The sequence below is a fragment of the Sparassis crispa genome (genome assembly GCF_003851025.1).
Source record: "Sparassis crispa DNA, contig_000009F, whole genome shotgun sequence".
NCBI classification, from domain to species: Eukaryota; Fungi; Basidiomycota; class Agaricomycetes; order Polyporales; family Sparassidaceae; genus Sparassis; species Sparassis crispa.
Genome location: NW_020939756.1, coordinates 1,544,199 through 1,562,791, shown reverse-complemented (window position 1 = coordinate 1,562,791; position 18,593 = coordinate 1,544,199). Strand labels below are relative to the sequence as shown.

At 52.5% G+C, this 18,593-nt stretch overlaps 6 protein-coding genes across 6 annotated transcripts; 4 read left to right on the top strand and 2 right to left on the bottom strand.

The window, feature by feature from the left end:
- Nucleotides 1-1,264: 1,264 nt before the first annotated feature.
- On the top strand, nucleotides 1,265-2,783 carry SCP_1005110 (hypothetical protein; the record flags this gene model as incomplete). The annotated part of the gene is made up of 3 exons (XM_027762376.1): nucleotides 1,265-1,351; nucleotides 1,410-2,010; nucleotides 2,059-2,783. The coding sequence occupies 3 exons, from the start codon at nucleotides 1,265-1,267 to the stop codon at nucleotides 2,781-2,783; spliced, it is 1,413 nt and encodes a 470-aa protein (XP_027618177.1).
- Nucleotides 2,784-3,333: 550 nt separating this feature from the next.
- SCP_1005100 (hypothetical protein) lies at nucleotides 3,334-6,082 on the bottom strand (the record flags this gene model as incomplete). The annotated part of the gene is made up of 4 exons (XM_027762375.1): nucleotides 3,334-3,726; nucleotides 3,777-5,334; nucleotides 5,389-5,996; nucleotides 6,056-6,082. 4 exons carry the CDS (start codon nucleotides 6,080-6,082, stop codon nucleotides 3,334-3,336), a joined length of 2,586 nt encoding a protein of 861 aa, XP_027618176.1.
- A 720-nt stretch (nucleotides 6,083-6,802) lies between these two features.
- SCP_1005090 (hypothetical protein) lies at nucleotides 6,803-7,480 on the top strand (the record flags this gene model as incomplete). The annotated part of the gene is made up of 1 exon (XM_027762374.1): nucleotides 6,803-7,480. The coding sequence occupies one exon, from the start codon at nucleotides 6,803-6,805 to the stop codon at nucleotides 7,478-7,480; it is 678 nt and encodes a 225-aa protein (XP_027618175.1).
- A 3,946-nt stretch (nucleotides 7,481-11,426) lies between these two features.
- Nucleotides 11,427-12,694, bottom strand: SCP_1005080 (Protein kinase-like domain protein; the record flags this gene model as incomplete). Its single annotated transcript, XM_027762373.1, has 3 exons — nucleotides 11,427-12,026; nucleotides 12,084-12,373; nucleotides 12,433-12,694. The coding sequence occupies 3 exons, from the start codon at nucleotides 12,692-12,694 to the stop codon at nucleotides 11,427-11,429; spliced, it is 1,152 nt and encodes a 383-aa protein (XP_027618174.1).
- A 1,307-nt stretch (nucleotides 12,695-14,001) lies between these two features.
- On the top strand, nucleotides 14,002-14,815 carry SCP_1005070 (Protein kinase-like domain protein; the record flags this gene model as incomplete). The annotated part of the gene is made up of 2 exons (XM_027762372.1): nucleotides 14,002-14,259; nucleotides 14,318-14,815. The coding sequence occupies 2 exons, from the start codon at nucleotides 14,002-14,004 to the stop codon at nucleotides 14,813-14,815; spliced, it is 756 nt and encodes a 251-aa protein (XP_027618173.1).
- A 1,719-nt stretch (nucleotides 14,816-16,534) lies between these two features.
- SCP_1005060 (hypothetical protein) lies at nucleotides 16,535-18,053 on the top strand (the record flags this gene model as incomplete). Its single annotated transcript, XM_027762371.1, has 3 exons — nucleotides 16,535-16,621; nucleotides 16,680-17,283; nucleotides 17,332-18,053. 3 exons carry the CDS (start codon nucleotides 16,535-16,537, stop codon nucleotides 18,051-18,053), a joined length of 1,413 nt encoding a protein of 470 aa, XP_027618172.1.
- Nucleotides 18,054-18,593: the final 540 nt, after the last annotated feature.

Here is an 18,593-nt window from a genome sequence, read left to right as displayed (position 1 = left end):
GAAGGATCATCGCGCGAACGATCGCCAGCTCACTCAGGCTGCACCAATTCGGTTTGAACATGCATTCAACAGCACCTTTCGCTGTTATTCTGAAGTATGATGTGTCCGTTGCAGAGACTGGTCAGTTTCTTCTAGCAGCTTGAAGACTCGGAGCGCAGTTTCGTGTGACGGTCTCTCTTGCAGCTCTCCGAAGGATTTTTCGAACAGACAAGGCCGGTTGCGTGATAGGACTTACCGGTGAGCACCAGCGGCATAAGTATGTAGAGATAATTTCACAGTGTTATGTCTCGAATGGCTACCCACAGACGATGCACGAGGTTCGTACTCGTTTTCGTGAAGAACGGACTGACTACAGTACCGAGCGAATCATAGGTTAGCGTCCTCAGGAAAGTCAGCTGATGCGAGGTCCTCGTACGCTTCTTCTGTGATATACAGGAGCGATCTTCAGGGATCCGTTTCGCACGCAGTACCGTGAAGCTGCGTCGACAATCCATCTTTCTCCACCATCGTGGAGATCTGATCATCCCGGACAATCCTGATACTCTGCCGTTGTCCATTTATCCCAGATGCATCGGAATTATCGGACATTTAAACGGGCCGGGGCACATATGTCCTTGTTATATCCGTCGGCTTGCGTGTAGGTCCTCTTGAGACTGCTGTAGCAAACTATCCTAGTGTCCGACGGATTCAACTGTGTTCGCTAATGACCTGCTTCAGAGTGAGTATACGATCGTCAGACTGTATGCTGTGAAGGGCTAACCATGGTAGGTACATTCAGATGTAACAAATTCGCCGTCCACGACCTTACGTGGTATCGCACGTATTGTATGACAGGCAAGGTGTACGCAAGACACTGCAAATATCCGAACTGCTACGTGCATTGCTGCCGATGGAAATCTGTTTTGTGATTACAAGTCGTTGTGGTGTATCCCGTCAGTGTCAAATATCTCTTCATGAAACGCGCTGACGTTGTAGCCAAATATATATTCAGCACTATGCTTTGACACACTTGACTGAACGTCTGATGCGCTCTTGGGCGATCTTCAAGCGGAAGTGGATTGACAAAGGTCCCAGGCAAGCAGACCGAGTGGCACAGTTTGATCGTGTGCGTCAAACAAAGCAATCCATGGCCGCGTCACGTTGCATAAGTGTGCTTTGTTTAAAACGGTTTCCGCGCCACTTAGTTCGACATTTTGCGCTTTGACCTTTACCACCACCATCACCACCGTTGCCACCTTTGTTATCCTTTGCACCAAGCACGATCATGTTCTCGACACCTTACCCTCATGCCGCTTCAATGCACGGAATGTGGCCACTCGCCGACTCTCACCCAACCGTTGGCAATTCGAACGTAAGAGCATCGCTCTCTTTTATTCTGCGTCTCTGCTGACGTTTCTCCACGATACCAGAACGTTGCCTCGAATCCGTTTGGGACCATCGGATATGCCGCAGAGCCTCTCAATCTGCCACTGGGAGGCACAGAGTGGGATATCGACCCATGGTGGCATAGCCAGGGCCACAACAAGTCTGAGGCCACTCTGTCAGACGAGTCGTTAGAGCTCCTCTTTGGTCCCGAACCCGAGAAGGTCCCCGATTTTGTGCCCTTCCCCGACTTTGCACCTGCCTTCGATTTCGACCCTGCCGAATTCGTGGCCACTGCGTCGCCACTGATCTCCTCTCCTTCGATGTTCTTCTCCGCTCCTGAACCTGTGCCCTACCCTGTCCATAATGCACCGACTCCACCCGCTCATCCACTCCTACCTATGGCCACAGTGGTCTCCGGTCCTCTACCGAGCACCGTTCCTTCACTTCCTCTCCTCGCCGCCTCTGCCCCGGTTTCTCCGATCACGTCCACTCCAGGTTCTGCACTTACGACTGGAAAGAGAACGAAGCGCGCGCTGTCCGACAGTGACTCTGCTGAGAGTTCGCAAACAACGGCCAGGCCGGCGAAGAAGGCTCGGAAGTCAAAGGCAGCAGTTGAGGCCACCGATGCAGCTGCCACGGACAATGGTGAGGAGAGTGTCCTCCCTCGACAGATTATCACTGACACAGCTGCAGATTATGCATCGCCGACGGCCAGAACTCTGCTGCACATCATGCAGGGGTTCGCGACGAAGCACTGGAACACTCCGCGTGAGGTGATCGATCTGACCATCGACGAGGATCACCCGACGATCTTGAAGGAGACCACGAGGGAGCTCGGCGAGTTCACCAAGAGGGTTCTCGCAGAGTCCGTTCCGAAGGGCGCCCGCGGTGGGCGAGTGTGTGGCCCTGCGAAGTTTGCAGTGGCTCCAACACCCGCACCGGTTCTAGAGTCCAGGGCTGTATCCGCCGTGACAGTGGCGACAGGTTGCAAGAGTAGAGCGACTGCGACGGCCTCGAGCGATGGTCGACAAGATGCGGTTCCTGCAGCGAAGAGGAAGACTAGGGCTCCGCGGAAGAACAGGATCGCGGGAGTGGCGAGCAAGGGGAAAGCTGTGGAAGGGAAGGATGGTTCACCGCATGCCACGAAGGGAACAGCGACCACTTCATCATCGAATGTTCGTGTGAAGGGCAAGCGGCCGGCGCGTATCATGGGCCCACCGACCATTCCGCCTCCCGTGATAGCTGCGCCTGTCGACTTCATCCACCGTCCTCGTTCTTCTACGAGTGCGAGCAGTGCAGCAGGCAGTACCCGGTCGTCAAACGGTTCTACAGCCTCCGCGCCTGTCAAGAGCACATCGGCGATCCCGATGCCCGTCGTGGCTAGCAAGGTCATGTTCGACATCTTCAGCCAGTGGTGAATGTCACACCCGTGAGGGAGGGACCATACGTCTATGCCCGATATCACCCCTGGCGATCGGCGGACCACCGAAGGAGGCGGTATGCGACGCCAACGTCGGCGACTTGCCAGCCTATCGACAACACCAAGAGTTGGCCCATCGTTCGCTTCGCGATGCTAGTCTCTGGTGTCGTGTGGCTCACTGTTATCGATGTGGATAGGGCACACTACCGTTGCTGGTTACATCGGACTCCAGCCTGTCGAGCTCCGCTGGCCACGCAAACTAGTTGATGCTCGTCGAGCGCATTTTGGAAGCGCTTCTGGGTAGAGAAATGGAGCTATCCGCCAGAGCTTGAAGATGCCTAGATGGCATGCATGAAATTCTTTGGTCTATGTACCTCGGCGTAGTCGGATATCATATCGTAAACAGACCATGCCTGCGGAACCCAAATGTCAAATCACGATGCATAAGAAAATTTCGTATAAAATCCAGAATGCATGCTTGTTCCAAATATACAACATAGTAATATCAGCCGGAACAAGACAAGAATACATTTCAGATGATTATAGTGCTACTCTTTAGGTGTGAAGCCGCCGCGGACCCCATCGCGTTTAAAAAGACTTTCTATGAAGCTCCTTGTGATCACTCTCTGCTCGGCAGCACTGTCCTGTGATATTCGCTGAAGATTGTGCGAGTCCACCGAGGTTGGAGAATTCATCCATGAGTAGCACTCAGAATCCACCTTGGCATTGATCTTCTCCATAAGCTCGGTTCGGAAAAGGTCGACAATTTTCTGGACAATCGGCAGGGGCAGCCAAGGTGGGAGAGCGCAAGCAGAGACTGTCGCATGAGTCCCTCTTATCTTGAATTTCGGGGCCTTGGTTTCAGCTCTGATGTGAACCAGCACAGCAGTACAGACAGGGCAGCATCGTTTGGATACACCCAGCTTGTCTTGGCCATACACCTATGAACTGCATTAGTCCCATGCCTCCCTCAAGGAATATGTCAACTTACAGCGTAATCAGGGTCACTCTTCACAATGGCTGCCATAAAAGCCTCTGCATGCAAGGTCCCTAAGAATGTCGTCCCAACTTTGCTCCCGATTGATGGATGCCTCTGGAAGTAACGGCTAACATCTTGCTTTCGCGGACTATCTTTATACAGCTTGTTGATGAGATCGTCTATCGACAACATTCCTTGACCTTGATGCTCCGCAGTTACCACGTGAACTTCGTACGGTTTTCCAGTGCCCTTCCACGGGGACTTGGATGCAAACCCTTGTAGTATTCGGATGGATTCGGGGAAGGAGGCTTGCAAGCGAAACCATCTCTCAAAGGCCATCTTCAGATCAACGCGGTCAACCAATGGTGTTATGCTAGACATCACGGCTCCCAAATCCGATTCACATTCGTCATTGCCTTCATTGAGAGCATCACTCTCGCTAGCCATGGTCATGCGATCAGCCTTGACATTGTGCTGTGCCTCGTCTTCCTTGTATATGGCCACTGGGGGGAAAGTACCACCCTCGACGCATGCTTTGCCCTTGTCTCTGACAACATTGCCCACACCGGGAAGACCATCCTTTCCATCGGAACTGAGCTCAGGTACTGGGACCTTTGCCTCTGTATGGCCGTCTGACACTACTGAACCATCGAGCCAGTTGCCCGTAGATAACTCGTGATACGATTCTTCATCGCTCGACTCGTCGAAGAGAGGAGGTTTTTTGGCTTTCTCCTCCACACGCGCTTTGGCATCAGCTTCCCTAGATGCTTTCATCTCGGCATTATAGGATGAGTGAGCTCGGCTCTGACATGCATTCCGTTCTTCTTCGAATGGTTTCATCAGCCCTTCGGCAATGTTGCTAAGATGGAGCGGGAGTGCTGAGGAGTAGGCAAAAGCGTGGATGGTATTAGCAGCCACCATCAGGACAAGTGCAGCATCCTCCATATTCTGAAGAGCCTGTGCTTTGTTTGTTATCACTGGCACCCCTCTCTCACTGAGCCCCTGAAGGTCCCACTCCGTCAATGCACAACAATCTTGTGAGCCTGCATTTCGACAGGTGTCCTTCCATGCCAACACCCGCCACCAGGTATCTCGGGACTGCACCACGGCATCTCTGTAAACGAGGACACAATGGCATAGTACCATATGAAACTCAAGACAGGTTTCCCTGGTATAAAGTGCCTTTGTCTCGGTAGCACCCTTTGCAGTGTTACCGGTACACACAGCCAGCAACTTCGACTCTGAGGGACATTCTCCCAGCTCCAGAATAGCCTTCAAATAGACTGCGAGGTCATCATCAGTCCCTCTCTTTGGTTTGCTGGTCGGGAACGTAAATGAGTCCAGCTCCTTCTCCACAAAATGTTCAACAGCTGGGTTCTCGAGAGCCTTCCAGAATGGGCAGGACAGGGTGAAAAACATCCTGCGATACATTTTCATCGCGGACCTCACATAGATGTACATTGTCCACATTTGGTAGGATTTGGACTTCTCCTTCTCATCCCGAGCCTTTGCGTAGTCACTAAAGAAGCTCGTTATGATTGATGCGTGCTCCTCGAATAGCTGGGTAAGGCTGGATGAAAGTGAGTCAGCAAAACTATTGTGATTCAAGACGTTGAATGCTTACGCATTGTCCACTACAGCCTTCACTGGGTTCTCCTTGACCTCTTTGAAAAGTTGCTCAGTCTTCTCTTGTGACAAGTGGATGAGCCAAGCTCCATGTAGGAGAGAGCTAGGCATTGCCACCCTTTTTTCTTTGCCTGTCTGTGCATCGGCATCAGCGGTCGGCGCCATGACTTGCATTGTCCTGCCATGCCCGATAGTGACGGTGGTGGGCGGTGAGGCCATCTGATCTTGCGACACCACCACAACAGGATAAGTATCCCTTTTGAAGGTGATTGCAACATTCTCATGCTCTCGCACAAGTAAGCTTGCAAATGCATCCAATCGCCGCAAATCGGAGTCATCATCTGCTTTTGTCATCCGGCGGAAGGAGCCCCTCACGCCACCAGGCCGCTTAGCAGGATCGAGGGCACCCACTATTTCAGGGCTCCCCAACTTGTTCAATACCTCAGGACATGAGGGCCCGATGACTGAAAGAAGCTTCGTGATGGTGCGAAACTCCATGAGCAGGGCATCCTTCTCTTCCAGTTTAGCGTTCAAGTCCTTTGCGGCCACTCCCACGTTTTCAGAAGCATTGCTATCACCAGGCCCAAGCCTTTCGAGTTGAGCGGGCTGTTGGAGTCGAATATCGATAAATGCTCCCTTCTTACAATATAAATGAAACACATTACTTCAATCTTCAGATTATCACCGGCCATGGGATTGTATGTCAGAGACATCATGTGCGTCAGCGAAGATGTGCAATTCGAATGAGCTGGAACAGTATGCGGAGTGAGATGCGTGCATAATGCATTTAGCAGAAGCGATGGAACCTCACTCGTAAGTCGTTGGTGCGTGCGATAAGCAAGCGTGGATGACACAGTGTGAATTGCCCGTAGTGCAACACCGCCAGCACAGGAAATCCAAGTTCGAGTTGAAGGGTGTCACTATCGAATAGCGTGCCCTTGATAAAGAATGTCTCAGCAGGATCAAGAGAGATAGTATGGCATCACGCACACTGCTCAATCTGCTTGTTGATTGCAACTCGAGGTGAGACCGTGACGGTGCAAGAATTGAGGCTGAACCGTGCAACAAGCAAGGTGCGCCGCAACGTTACTGGCTGCGAGTGGTAAACCAGCAGCTTCGTAAACGCAAGGTCGAAAACCACATATTTGGACCTCACAGGTCGATGTCGAAGGCGGTCACTGCAGCGCCAGAGTGTCCGCCACACTCAATAAATAGATGCAAACAGTTCATCACTACGCCTTCTTTGCCACTGGCGCAAGCGTTCAGAGTTGCAGTTCACTACGTCTACGGGCACTCGACACTTTGTTGTTCGCGCTTACTTACTGCATCTAGGGTTTCTACATCGCAAGCCCGTCGACTGCGCCGTGCTCCCAGCCCCGCGCGTGCCAGTCGGGCCAGAGACCGCCCTGCGCATGCCTCTCACCGTCGCGCGTGCCAGCAACTGCACGTCGTCCGGGCACACCCGCGTGGCGGTCTGTGCTCTCCGCCCACCCACACACCGAAGATCCCCACGGTGTTCCCCCCCTTCTCTCTCCCGCGGGGAATACACATTCGGCACTAAACCCTCGCCACCTGACGAACCTCCGCCGCTCGTGTGGGATCCCGTGACAGCCCGCCGCACCCGACACCCCGCTCCGCGGTCCACATCCGCAAAGCCACTGCCCGTGCGCCCAGAGAGGTGTGTGCATGCGGACGGGCGTGCACGGGAGACGTCCTGTGGGGCTCGGCTCGCGCTCGCGCTCTCCTCTGCACCGATGCCCAGCGCTGACGAGCGACTTCAAGTTTTGCGGCCTGATACCGAGATGTGTGCTGTGGCTTTGTTACCCCGCTCAGCCACGCGTGTTGTATTACGTCCTGGGCTCGGCTCCCTCCACTCTGCACGCAAGGTACTAGCGGCAGCATCTGCTCGGATCGCACATTGCTATCCGCGCCTTCCCTTAGAGATTTCGGAGAAGTGGGGTGAGGCGTCCGCTGCGGGATCGCCTGCAAGATCTGGTGGTGGCCTCGCTGTTCTCAGTGTAGAGCTGCGTGTACAGGGGTACGCGGCTGTGCGCTCACCATCGGGGTTTGCTGTTCGTGCGATCGCGTGATCGCGAGCGAGTTTGGTTTTTCGGACCGGGTCGAACTGAGGACGGAATCGAATTCAAGATGCGATGTCGTGGAATTTTTCCATGGCGCACGCTCCACTAGGCAAACCTACCAAAGAGAGCGCACGGAGTCAGTGGCGGCACGTACATGGCCCCTATATCGTCGCGGTGATAAAAATGGACGTGCGGATGCGTCGAATATGGAACCCCGCTTCCCCGCTTCTGTGTCGACCGCTTCTCGATGCGGGAAATTGGGACGGGCATCTCCACCATTATGTGGCAGGATATGGTGCGCTGCACTGTTACTCAATAATCCAGGACTCAGAGAGAGCTGTGTGTCAGACAGACGATGGTTTGGCTCCGACGCAAATATACATCCGCAAACATATCGAGATTAACCGGGGTTGCGGACACAAATGCACACCGATCGATGATCTGGTGGTACGCGCGCCACTGATCTGCAGCCAAATTCCGCGGCTCTTCTTTCCTAAGTCGAAAATCCATATGTAGTGCATACCTATTCTATGTTGATAAAAGGCAGGTCTTTCGCCAGTTCAGCTGGGAGTCATAGATGCCATGCCTCTCCCCGCCCTACCCTCGCATCTTCCTCACCATTACTGTCAGATGTCGTATGTCACCTGTCTATCTGTGGCGGTCCCTCGACAGCGCTCATTATTCGGTTTACAGTACCCCTTCTCCATCTTCAGGTCCGTCCGCACCGTCTCCAGGTAATTCCTCGCAACTTGATCGGTTTGATCTGAAATGCTGACACTTTATGTAAATAAGAGGCCCGCGATCTGAGTAAGGGCGTAGAGAAATCGCAGGTCACTCGAGTCGACTCCTACCATGACAGAGAGAGGCCCAATTGGACCCAATGAAGATGACTGTGGCGAGGCTGCAGATGGTTATAGCTCTCTGGTTAGCCCGCGAGGAGATGACTAGCCTGGAGACGGCAATAGAGAGGGATACGAGTTCAATCGTTGAATCACCCGAAGAATTAGCAGCTATCCGTGATCCGCCTTTGGATCCCTGAGGGACCTGCTCAACGACGTCAGTCTCTGTTTCTTTAATCTTTGAGATCCACTCAAACAGTCACAGGCTTGTAACCATCGACATCAGTTCACAGCCCTGTTGATCACGCTGTCCACCTTTCTTTTGGTCTCCTTCGTCGTGCGTGCTCCTATTTGCCGTCATTTGGCGTACTTTAACCCCCTGCCCATACAGACATGCACATCCGAATAGGGGTTGGAAAAGAAATCGATCCTAACCCTCGACTTTGCACAGTAATGTACAGCCTCGCACGTCGCGAGACGGAACTAGCCAGATAACCATGGCTCATGGTAGATTTATTGCCGCGGACTTGCTCATGCCAAATAGCTATGGATGGTGGATTGTAAGTCCGGCCATCAATTATTGATCAGCGAGAGCGGAAGAACAGATGAAAGAGGGGAGGCAGAATGCGAAGGATAGAACACGCACGTCTTTGACCTTCTTCACGCGGGACTCACGTACATTTACGGCCGTGCCTTCGTCGTGCCCCACTTCCGCCACAGCAGAACAGGAGGCACTGATGCCCCAACACCGCTTGCCCGCTCAGCCGGATGACCGTGCGGTATACACTTCTCGAGCTCTCCACAATGGCTAGAAATCCCGTTCTCGCCCTCGCATCGAGCGCGCTACTTATCTCTCAATTTTTTCCGACGTTCCTTCCGCGCCATTTTACACTTAATATTTACACATTCCGGGGCGCAGATCCACCGCGTGCTTCCTCCCTCGAGCCTCCGCGCTAGAGACCTGACCCGTCAAGCGTGCAGTGAAGATCCCGAGCGTACTCCTCGAAGGCATCTGCGGAGATGAGGTTATGTCTCTCGCATTTCGTGCATCTTGTTGGAGATATTCCTGTGTTGGTGGAGGGTCTGATTCGTACGGGGTCAATGGACGGAGTAAGCTGAATGTTGTGTACAGAGGACTGAGGACTGACTCAATAAATGCTCTGTCTATACACATCGATGGACCGTCATGAGGATATGTCGTTGAACGAGAGCGACACTTTCCGGACAGAAAACTCCTCTCTATCTCTCCAGGATCTTCTCAGCTGATACGATGAAAACTCTCCTGGAATGTGCGGACGGGTAGACACTGTACGAGTTCGGGTGCAGACCATGCACACTGATCTACGAAGCCAGGACGTGTGGATAGAAAAAGAAGTGGGAAAGCATCTCTTCCTCGAAAAGGAGTGAAGCTGAGACGCGTAGGGAATCAGGCGCGGACGAGCTAGAGCAGAATGGAACCAATTCAACCGAAGCAAGGTTGAGAAGCGGGTACACCGTAGATATAAAGTGAGGCTCACGGCGTCGGATGGAGTAGTCAAAAAGAAAGCCATCGCGGCAAAAACTGGGAATTATCGCCGAGATATGAGTACGCCACAAAGAGAGAGCGACGTTTCGCGGGCTGAGATGATGGACGTTGGATCCTCGAGGCAGTGGACTCAGCCTGCTATCTACTCATCACGTCACCCACGCGAGGTGTCACAGAACACCACCGGCATGTGACCGACTTGCTTAGGGCCCAGGCGAACCACGAGCTACTCGAACTCGAAATACGGATCCGTCGACGACAGTCTTAAATCCTCCTACCACCCTCTTCTCCACAAAAAAAGCACCTATTATCACGCTCTCCGATGTCCGTGCTGGCGCTCTTGTTCGTCGCTCGGTTGTCCATTGCGTACTCCGTTGAATCTGCGTTCTACTAGTATTGGATCGAGGTAATAACGATTGAGAATTCGGTGAGGAACATCAGGTCTGAGATCGGTGGGCCTGAGTTGGGGATAAAACGGTGTATTTATACCGTATCTCGTGAGTTCGTGATGTTTAAGAGCTTGCTTGTAGCTGTCAAAAGACTCATTTTGGCTCGTGCTATCGAGCCAACGCACACTATTGAGCGTCCTCTATGGTACGCCCTGACTGCACGCCGTACCCGCGCCGAGGTGCTCAACGTCAATATTTGCAAACGTATCGAGCTGTAGCATCAATATTCAATAATCCAGGCCTCGGAGATGACACCAGCGGTAAGCCGAATTTGTTGTGTATAGGAATAGCTTACAATCCGCAGAATTTTGCGATTGGTTGAACCACTGGACAAGTACAGCCGTTTCTCTCTTGGACACATCCCTCGTTAGCAGGATGTCATAAACGTCCAGATTTTCGACGCCGGAGACAAGCTTTAGTTTGTGACAGATCGCACTGGTGCCATCTTCTTTGATGAGCTCGAGCATATTATGGTCGATAGTAGCCTTACGCTTACTGGCACTTAATCCATGAAAATTACCTCGCGCCATGTCACTCATTTTGATTTTTAGATGTCGCAATTACTATAGCCTGCAAGGAGGCAGACCAAGTTTCGCATTTATGCATTGTCAGATCGAGGTCATACTTATCTTAATGCATTTTCTAGTTGCTATTCACTCCTCTGCCCCTCGCGAAAAGCACTGGAAAATCAGGCAGGCCTTACGGGAACTCTTTAATGCACTCTTCAGCGCATCAGGTGAGAGCGCCAAGCACCGCCCAAACGGAGAACAGCAGTAATAGTCATGTATATTCCTGAGAGTAAGTGCTGCGAAATTTGTTAAATAGTGTACGTTTGACGAGACTGGTCGACAGTTTGCTTCAGTTCTCGAGGCATCTGCAATCTGACGGTATTGCGGCTGCTACTCTAACCCGCATGTCGGTCACTTGAAAGAGTGCATTGCGCATTGGTTGGCGGATTTCGAACTGCGCAATTATGGCGATATGGCTACTAGAGAGAACGACGTACGCGTCAGCGAAGGACTCGAGGGAGGTCGCAAAGTATGCGCCACGGAGACTAGATTCGGAAATGTCTATGGGCACAAAGAACTGCCAGAACCGATGATATAGAAAACTGATAAGGGACTTCTCAACGTACTTGTGATCTATAACAGAAGTACTCTCGAGAACATGTTTTCAATCAATGCATCCGCATCAAACGGCTCCAGGATAAGATTGAGCGCATCTCCCCAGCCATCTGGTTCCAACCCAATATCAATACTAGCCTTCATCCACTCCCAATACTCAGGCCAGAATCCAGCCGTTTCCCAGTCGAGGATCGCCGCCAGCTTCCCCTCTTCTGAGACCATGATATTGCGGGGGGCAATGTCTCCGTGAGAGAATACGATGCGGTAATCGTCCTTGAAAAGCCTACGTTTTGACCGTGATGTAGGAAAGCCTTTCAGATCTCCATAGCAGTTTATGACTTTGCCGAGAGTGTCATGGAAGGCAGCGACGTTCGGGAATGGTCCATAATCTGAAGGCGGTTCGTCGGCAAATATGTGGTCGAAACAGGGAGTACAGCCAAGGCCACCAATGTACGTTCCGCGCAACAATCGAAGAGAATTCATGTGGACCCTAAGTTGTTCGGTCAGAGCGTCCTTCGAGGCTGCCGTCATATCTGGCCAGGCATCCTCCAGGGTACGACCGGGTATGAAGTCCATGAATAAAAAGAGCTCAGACTTGTACTCATAAATGCCATGTATCTTCATTCCGAAGCAGGCTCGCTGAGTGAATCATGGAAAGAGGATATGGCGACGAACCTGAGGGACAGGAACGGAAGTGTAGGCTGAAACGTAGAGGATTGCTGCGACCTCTCGAAGGGAAATGCTTTGCCCATATTTCACCACCAGCGTTTCTGTGACTTTTGCCACGATGGATCCGCCTTGTTCTGAAAGCACAGGAGCGTTGAACACTTCCTCTGGAGAAGGGAGATTGGTGTGTACGTCAGGCGACCACTCGCGAGGTTGCGTATAGACGTCTGGCAGAGACAGCGCTGGGCTATCGCGCGATGCAGTAGTGAAACGTTCGACTATGGCGCGTGTTCGAGAGTCTATAGAATGAGTGAACATTACGGGCCATGACTTAACCTCGAGAGATCTCTCAGCTCACAGGAAAGAGAATCGTGAACCAATCTCGCATCCCTTAAACACCACAGAGCAGCTAGGGAGTCGCGCAGGGGAAGCTTTGAAAGTTTGCCATAGAGTTCTCGTATTGCTTCAACCTCCTTTTCAGAGAGTGTGGAGAGGGTCTGATCGGAGCCGTTTAGGAGGCTGTCATAGACACGAAGAAATGAATCAAAAAGAAGGCTCTCGGTCTCAACAGCTTGGACATCCAAGGGTACAAGCATTGCCGTCTGTGCACTTGTGGACATAGTACCGCACAAGTAGATTGCTGTGTGCTGATCTGGTGTATCGATGTAAGGTCTAATCTTCTAGGCTCAGAGTTTCCTGAGTGACGCAAGATATAGGGATGTGCCTATTGCACGCCAGAATCCGTCATGAAACGGCGACATGCATCGGGCTTCGCGACGTACCTGGTGAGCAGCCAGATGATGGTCGGAGTGAAAGGACGGCTGGAGCCCCTTTCCGTCCGGCCGCTCACCAAGGGAGTCGGTGGTGCTACGCTGCCGCACGAGAGGCAGGTGTCGCTGTTTCCGGCGGCGGAAGCAGGCACAGCCCGGGGACTGTGCCAGTTGGCCATTGTTGGGCGCAGCGCAGGGTCAATTAGACTTGTAAAATAAATCTATTAAAACCGATGAAACGGTGAAACGGATGAAATTAGCTGACTACGCCAACGTTGAAACGAGGAAACGGCTGACTACGCTATATGACTAGCTCAGGTACGTAAGAGGCACCTCGTCAGCCACAACGAAAGGATGTAAATACAGTGAAAAATGGAATGGTGTTTAGGAAGAAGGGAGAAGGTGAGCAAGATGTGGTGGAAGGGATAGTTGAGGAGGAGAGAAGGTACGCTGTGTGTGCGGGTGAGTGCGCCGCTTATATTCTCCCCAAATACGGCCGGCCAGCCGAATGCCACTGGTGTGCCAAGTTTGCATGAAGCGGACACACAGGCGTCGGTGCGTGGACGTGGCAGGAGCACCCTGAGAACGTTGGGCTCAGCCATAACCATCCGCCGTGACATGTCACGTGCAGGAGCCTTACATTGAAAATTAAAAAACTTCACAGTGCAGAGCTCTTTGAGAGAACAACAAATGATAAAAATTCGGAGTTCTTAGCCGCTAATTTTTATCGTTTGAAGAATGGCCTTCCGTTGAGTTCTTGCAATGTAGTTAGTTTTACAAGACAAGTGCAATGCACGTGACATTGGAGGGATGTGGCTGAGCCCAACCTTATATAGATCGCCATGCTGTTGACACCGAGGGTGTTCTAGTTTAATTCATTTCTTCGTATCTACGACACTCTCGTAAGCCACCCCTCCGATGCAGCGCTATCAACTCCTTGTGAAAACGAAGCCCAGGCAATACGAGAAAAGTATGACAAACTTTCAGAGCTGCCTCTTCTCGAATACCTTGCCTTATGTTGTTTGAGGGACGCGCCTGCGAGGTCCGTTCATGACACTGTTGCTTGTGAGTTCAGTGAACCGTGATTATCAAGACCGCAGTCTACGACGTTTACTAATTTTTTAGACTTTCAAACACGCGCTATCGTCGAACGTTCCATGACTCCGTTGCGCGACGACCCTCTGTCGTCTAAGGCAGACATCGTTACGGAACCCTGCCAGTGGTCACCCAACGAACACATCCATCTTCCCGCTCCAGAAGAAGTGTTCAGTGCTCCTGTGCTTTCAAAGAAAGACGGATCCGTCGTGGCGAAAGTCACAGAACTGCTGGTAGTCAAGTACGGGCGACGTGTTTTCCCCCGCGAGGTCGCCGCAATCCGCTACGTTTCAGCACACACGTCTATTCCTGTCCCTCAGGTTCGTCGCTTTACCTTATTTCCATGATTTGCTCAGTGAACGTGCTTTCGGAACGAAGATACGTGGCACGTATAAATACGACTCCCAGGTTTTCTTCTTCATGGATTTCATGCCTGGTCGTTCCTTGGATGAAGTTTGGCCCGAGATGACTCCCGCTGCAAAGTCCATTTTGGTCGAGCAGCTCCGGGACCACTACTCTCGTCTCAAATCACTGACTGAGACGTACATTGGAGGCCTCGGCCGTACTCCTGCTTTTGACACCGTATTTGAGAACTTGAAGTCCGACGATCGTGGTCCGTTCTCGAGCGTTACTGCCTTTCACGATGCCCTCTACCGTGCTTTCAAAGTGTGCATCGACAGAAATAGTCCACTTTCCGGATCTAACCGATGGTGCTCTGCGACGGATGAATCCGATCTGCATGGCTGCTGTCCACATGGATATCCCCGTCTACATGAACGCAGCAGATTTCGTGGCCCACATACCTCAGGTCGCGCAGCAACCGGAACGGAGAATATCCAGGTGCAAATCTACAGCACTAATATCGAATCGCGATGATTTTTCTCCTGTCGCACCTGCATCCTCGACTCGACTCAACTTACCGAGGTACGATTCTCGATGATGTCACGGTGCGTATCGGATGGCCGGTCCAGCCAGCTGTGCCCATCAGGATATCCGGTCAAGAATATGTCGTTTTTATAAGTTGTCGCTGTCGATGTAATTGTTGTGGGCCGTGTTTCGTTCATTAAGTCTCGGGCCGCCTGTCTATTTAATTCACTCGGAGCACATGCGAACTCCGCCACCTGAATAGCAGAGATTTTGCTGCCGATCGTCCTACTGGTACGGCGCACTGTGTTATTGGGGGCTTGGACCGCGACGCGTCCATCACATGATCTATGGAAGTCCGGGCCCTCCTTGTTCAGAAGAGGAAAGCCAGAAGGATCATGATGATCATGAACGCATGAACGGTCGCCAGCTCACTCAGGCTGCAGCAATTCGGATTGAACACCCCTTGAAGCTTGAATAGCGGCGCCGCCCTCGTGCTATTGCTCTGACGTATGATACATCTGCCGTGGAGACTTGTCAGTTTTCTTTCCCCCTCGGCTTGAAGACTCGGAGCGCAGTTTCGTGTGACGATCTCTCTTGCAGCCCTCTGAAGGATTTTTCGGACAGACAAGGCCGGTTGCGTGATAGGACTTACCGGTGAGCACCAGCGGCATAAGTATGTAGAGAGAAATTAACAGTGTTATGTCTCGAATGGCTACCCACAGACGATGCACGAGGTTCGCACTCGTTTTCGCGAACAACGGACTGAATACAGTACCGAGCGAATCGTAGGTTAGCGTCCGCGATCCCGGGAATATCAGCTGACGTGAGGTCCTCGTACGCTTCTTCTGTGATAGGTGTACAGGAGCGATCTTGAGGGATCCATTTCGCGCGCAGTACCGTGAAGCTGTGTCGACAATTTATCTTTCTCCACCATCGTGGAGATCTGATCATCCCGGACAATCCTGATACTCTGCCGTTGTCTATTTATCCCAGATGCATCGGAATCATCGGACATTTAAACGGGCCGGGGCACATATGTCCTTGTTATATCCGTCGGCTTGCGTGTAGGTCCTCTTGAGACTGCTGTAGCAAACTATCCTAGTGTCCGACGGATTCAACCGTTTTCCCTAATAACCTGCCTTATAGTGAGTATACGATCGTCAGACTGTATGCTGTGAAGGGCTAACCATGGTAGGCACATTTAGATGTGACAAATTCGCCATCCACGACCTTACGTGGTATCGCACGTATCGTATAGCAGGCAAGGTGTACGCAAGACACAGGAAATATCCGAACTGCTACGTGCGTTGCCGCCGATGGAGGAGAGAAATCTATCTTGTTATTACAGGTCGTTGTGATGCACTTTATCCCGTCAGTGTCAAATATCTACGCTATGTCTTCGTGAAACGCGCTGACGTTGTAGCCAAAACATATCCAGCACTATGCTTTGACACACTTGACTGAACGTCTGATGCGCTCTTGGACGATCTTCAAACGGAAGTGGATTGACGAAGGTCCCAGGCGAGCAGACCGAGTGGCACACTTTGATTATGCCACTTTCCAGATTGTGTGGGCCAAACAAAGCAATCCATGGCCGCGTCACGTTGCATAAGTATGCTTTGTTTAAAACGGTATCCGCGCCACTTAGTTCGACATTTTGCGCTTTGACCTTTACCACCACCATCACCACCGCTGCCACCTTTGTTATCCTTTGCACCAAGCACAATCATGTTCTCGACACCTTACCCTCATGCCGCTTCAATGCACGGAATGTGGCCACTCTCCGACTCTCACCCAACCGTTGATAATTCGAACGTAAGAGCATCGCTCTCTTTTATTCTGCGTCTCTGCTGACGTTTCTCCACGATACCAGAACGTTGCCTCGGACCTGTTTGGGACCATCGGATATGCTGCAGAGCCTCTCAATCTGCCACTGGGAGGCACAGAGGTGGATATCGACCCATGGTGGCATAGCCAGAGCCACAACAAGTCTGAGTCCACTCTATCAGACGAGACGTTAGAGCTCCTCTGGGGTCCCGAACCCGAGAAGGTCCCCGATTTTGTGCCCTTCCCCGACTTTGCACCTGCCTTCGATTTCGACCCTGCCGAATTCGTGGCCACTGCGTCGCCGACACTGATCTCCTCTCCTTCGATGTTCTTCTCCGCTCCTGAACCTGTGCCCTACCCTGGTCATAATGCGCCGACTCCACCCGCTCATCCGCTCCTACCTATGGCCACAGTGGTCTCCGGTCCTCTACCGAGCACCGTTCCTTCACTTCCTCTCCTCGCCGCCCCTGCCCCGGTTTCGCCGATCACCTCCACTCGAGGTTCTGCACCTACGACTGGAAAGAGAACGAAGCGCGCGCTGTCCGACAGTGACTCTGCTGAGAGTTCGCAAACAACGGCCAGGCCAGCGAAGAAGGCTCGGAAGTCAAAGGCAGTAGTTGAGGCCACCGATGCAGCTGCCACGGACAATGGTGAGGAGAGTGTCCTCCCTCGACAGATTATCACTGACACAGCTGCAGATTATGCATCGCCGACGGCCAGAACTCTGCTGCACATCATGCAGGGCTTCGCGACGAAGCACTGGAGCCCTGCGCACGAGGTAATCGATCTGACCATCGACGAGGATCACCCCACGGTCTTGAAGACCACGAGGGAGCTCGGCGAGTTCACCAAGAGGGTTCTCGCAGAATCTGTTCCGAAGGGTGCTCGCGGTGGGCGAGTGTGTGGCCCTGCGAAGTTTGCAGTGGCTCCAACACCCGCAGCGGTTCCAGAGTCCAGGGCTGTATCCTCCGTGACGGCGGCGACAGGTTGCAAGAGTAGAGCGACTGCGACGGCCTCGAGCGATGGTCGACAAGATGCGGTCCCTGCAGCGAAGAGGAAGACTAGGGCTCCGCGGAAGAAGAGGATCGCGGGAGTGGCGAACAAGGGGAAAGCTGTGGAAGGGAAGGATGGTTCACCGCATGCCACGAAGGGAACAGTGACCACTTCATCATCGAATGTTCGTGCGAAGGGCAAGCGGCCGGCGCGTATCATGGGCCCACCGACCATTCCGCCTCCCGTGATAGCTGCGCCTGTCGACTTCATCCACCGTCCTCGTTCTTCTACGAGTGCGAGCAGTGCAGCGGGCAGTGCGCGGTCGTCAAACGGTTCTGCGGCTTCCGCGCCTGTCAAGAGCACATTGGCGATCCCGATGCCCGTCGTGGCTAGCAAGGTCATGTTCGACATCTTCAGCCAGCGGTGAATGTCACCCGTGAGGGAGGGACCATACGTCTATGCCCGATATCACCCCTGGCGATCGGCAGACCACCGAAGGAGGCGGTATGCGACGCCAGCATCGGCGACTTGCCAGCCTATCGACAACACCAAGAGTTGGCCCATCGTTCACTTCGCGGTGCCTGTCTCTGTGTCGTGTGGCTCACTGCTATCGATGTGGATAGGGCACACTACCGTTGCTGGTTAACTCCCACAGCCTGTCGAGCTCCGCTGGCCACGCAAACTAGTTGATGCTCGTCGAGCGCATTTTGGAAGCGCTTCTGGGTAGAGAAATGGAGCTATCCGCCAGAGCCTGAAGATGCCTATATTCCATGCATGAAATTCATTGGTCTATGTACCTCGGCGTAGTCCAGACGAAGACTTTGTTTATACTCTTGATGTCGTTGTTTCCTCATATATTGGTACAGATTCTTTACATCAGATGTGTGGTGTGTGACACCTCTGCTATGAGGCAGACATACTTCGGTCAGCCACAAGGCCTCAAGGCATGGTCACATACGAGTTCTGT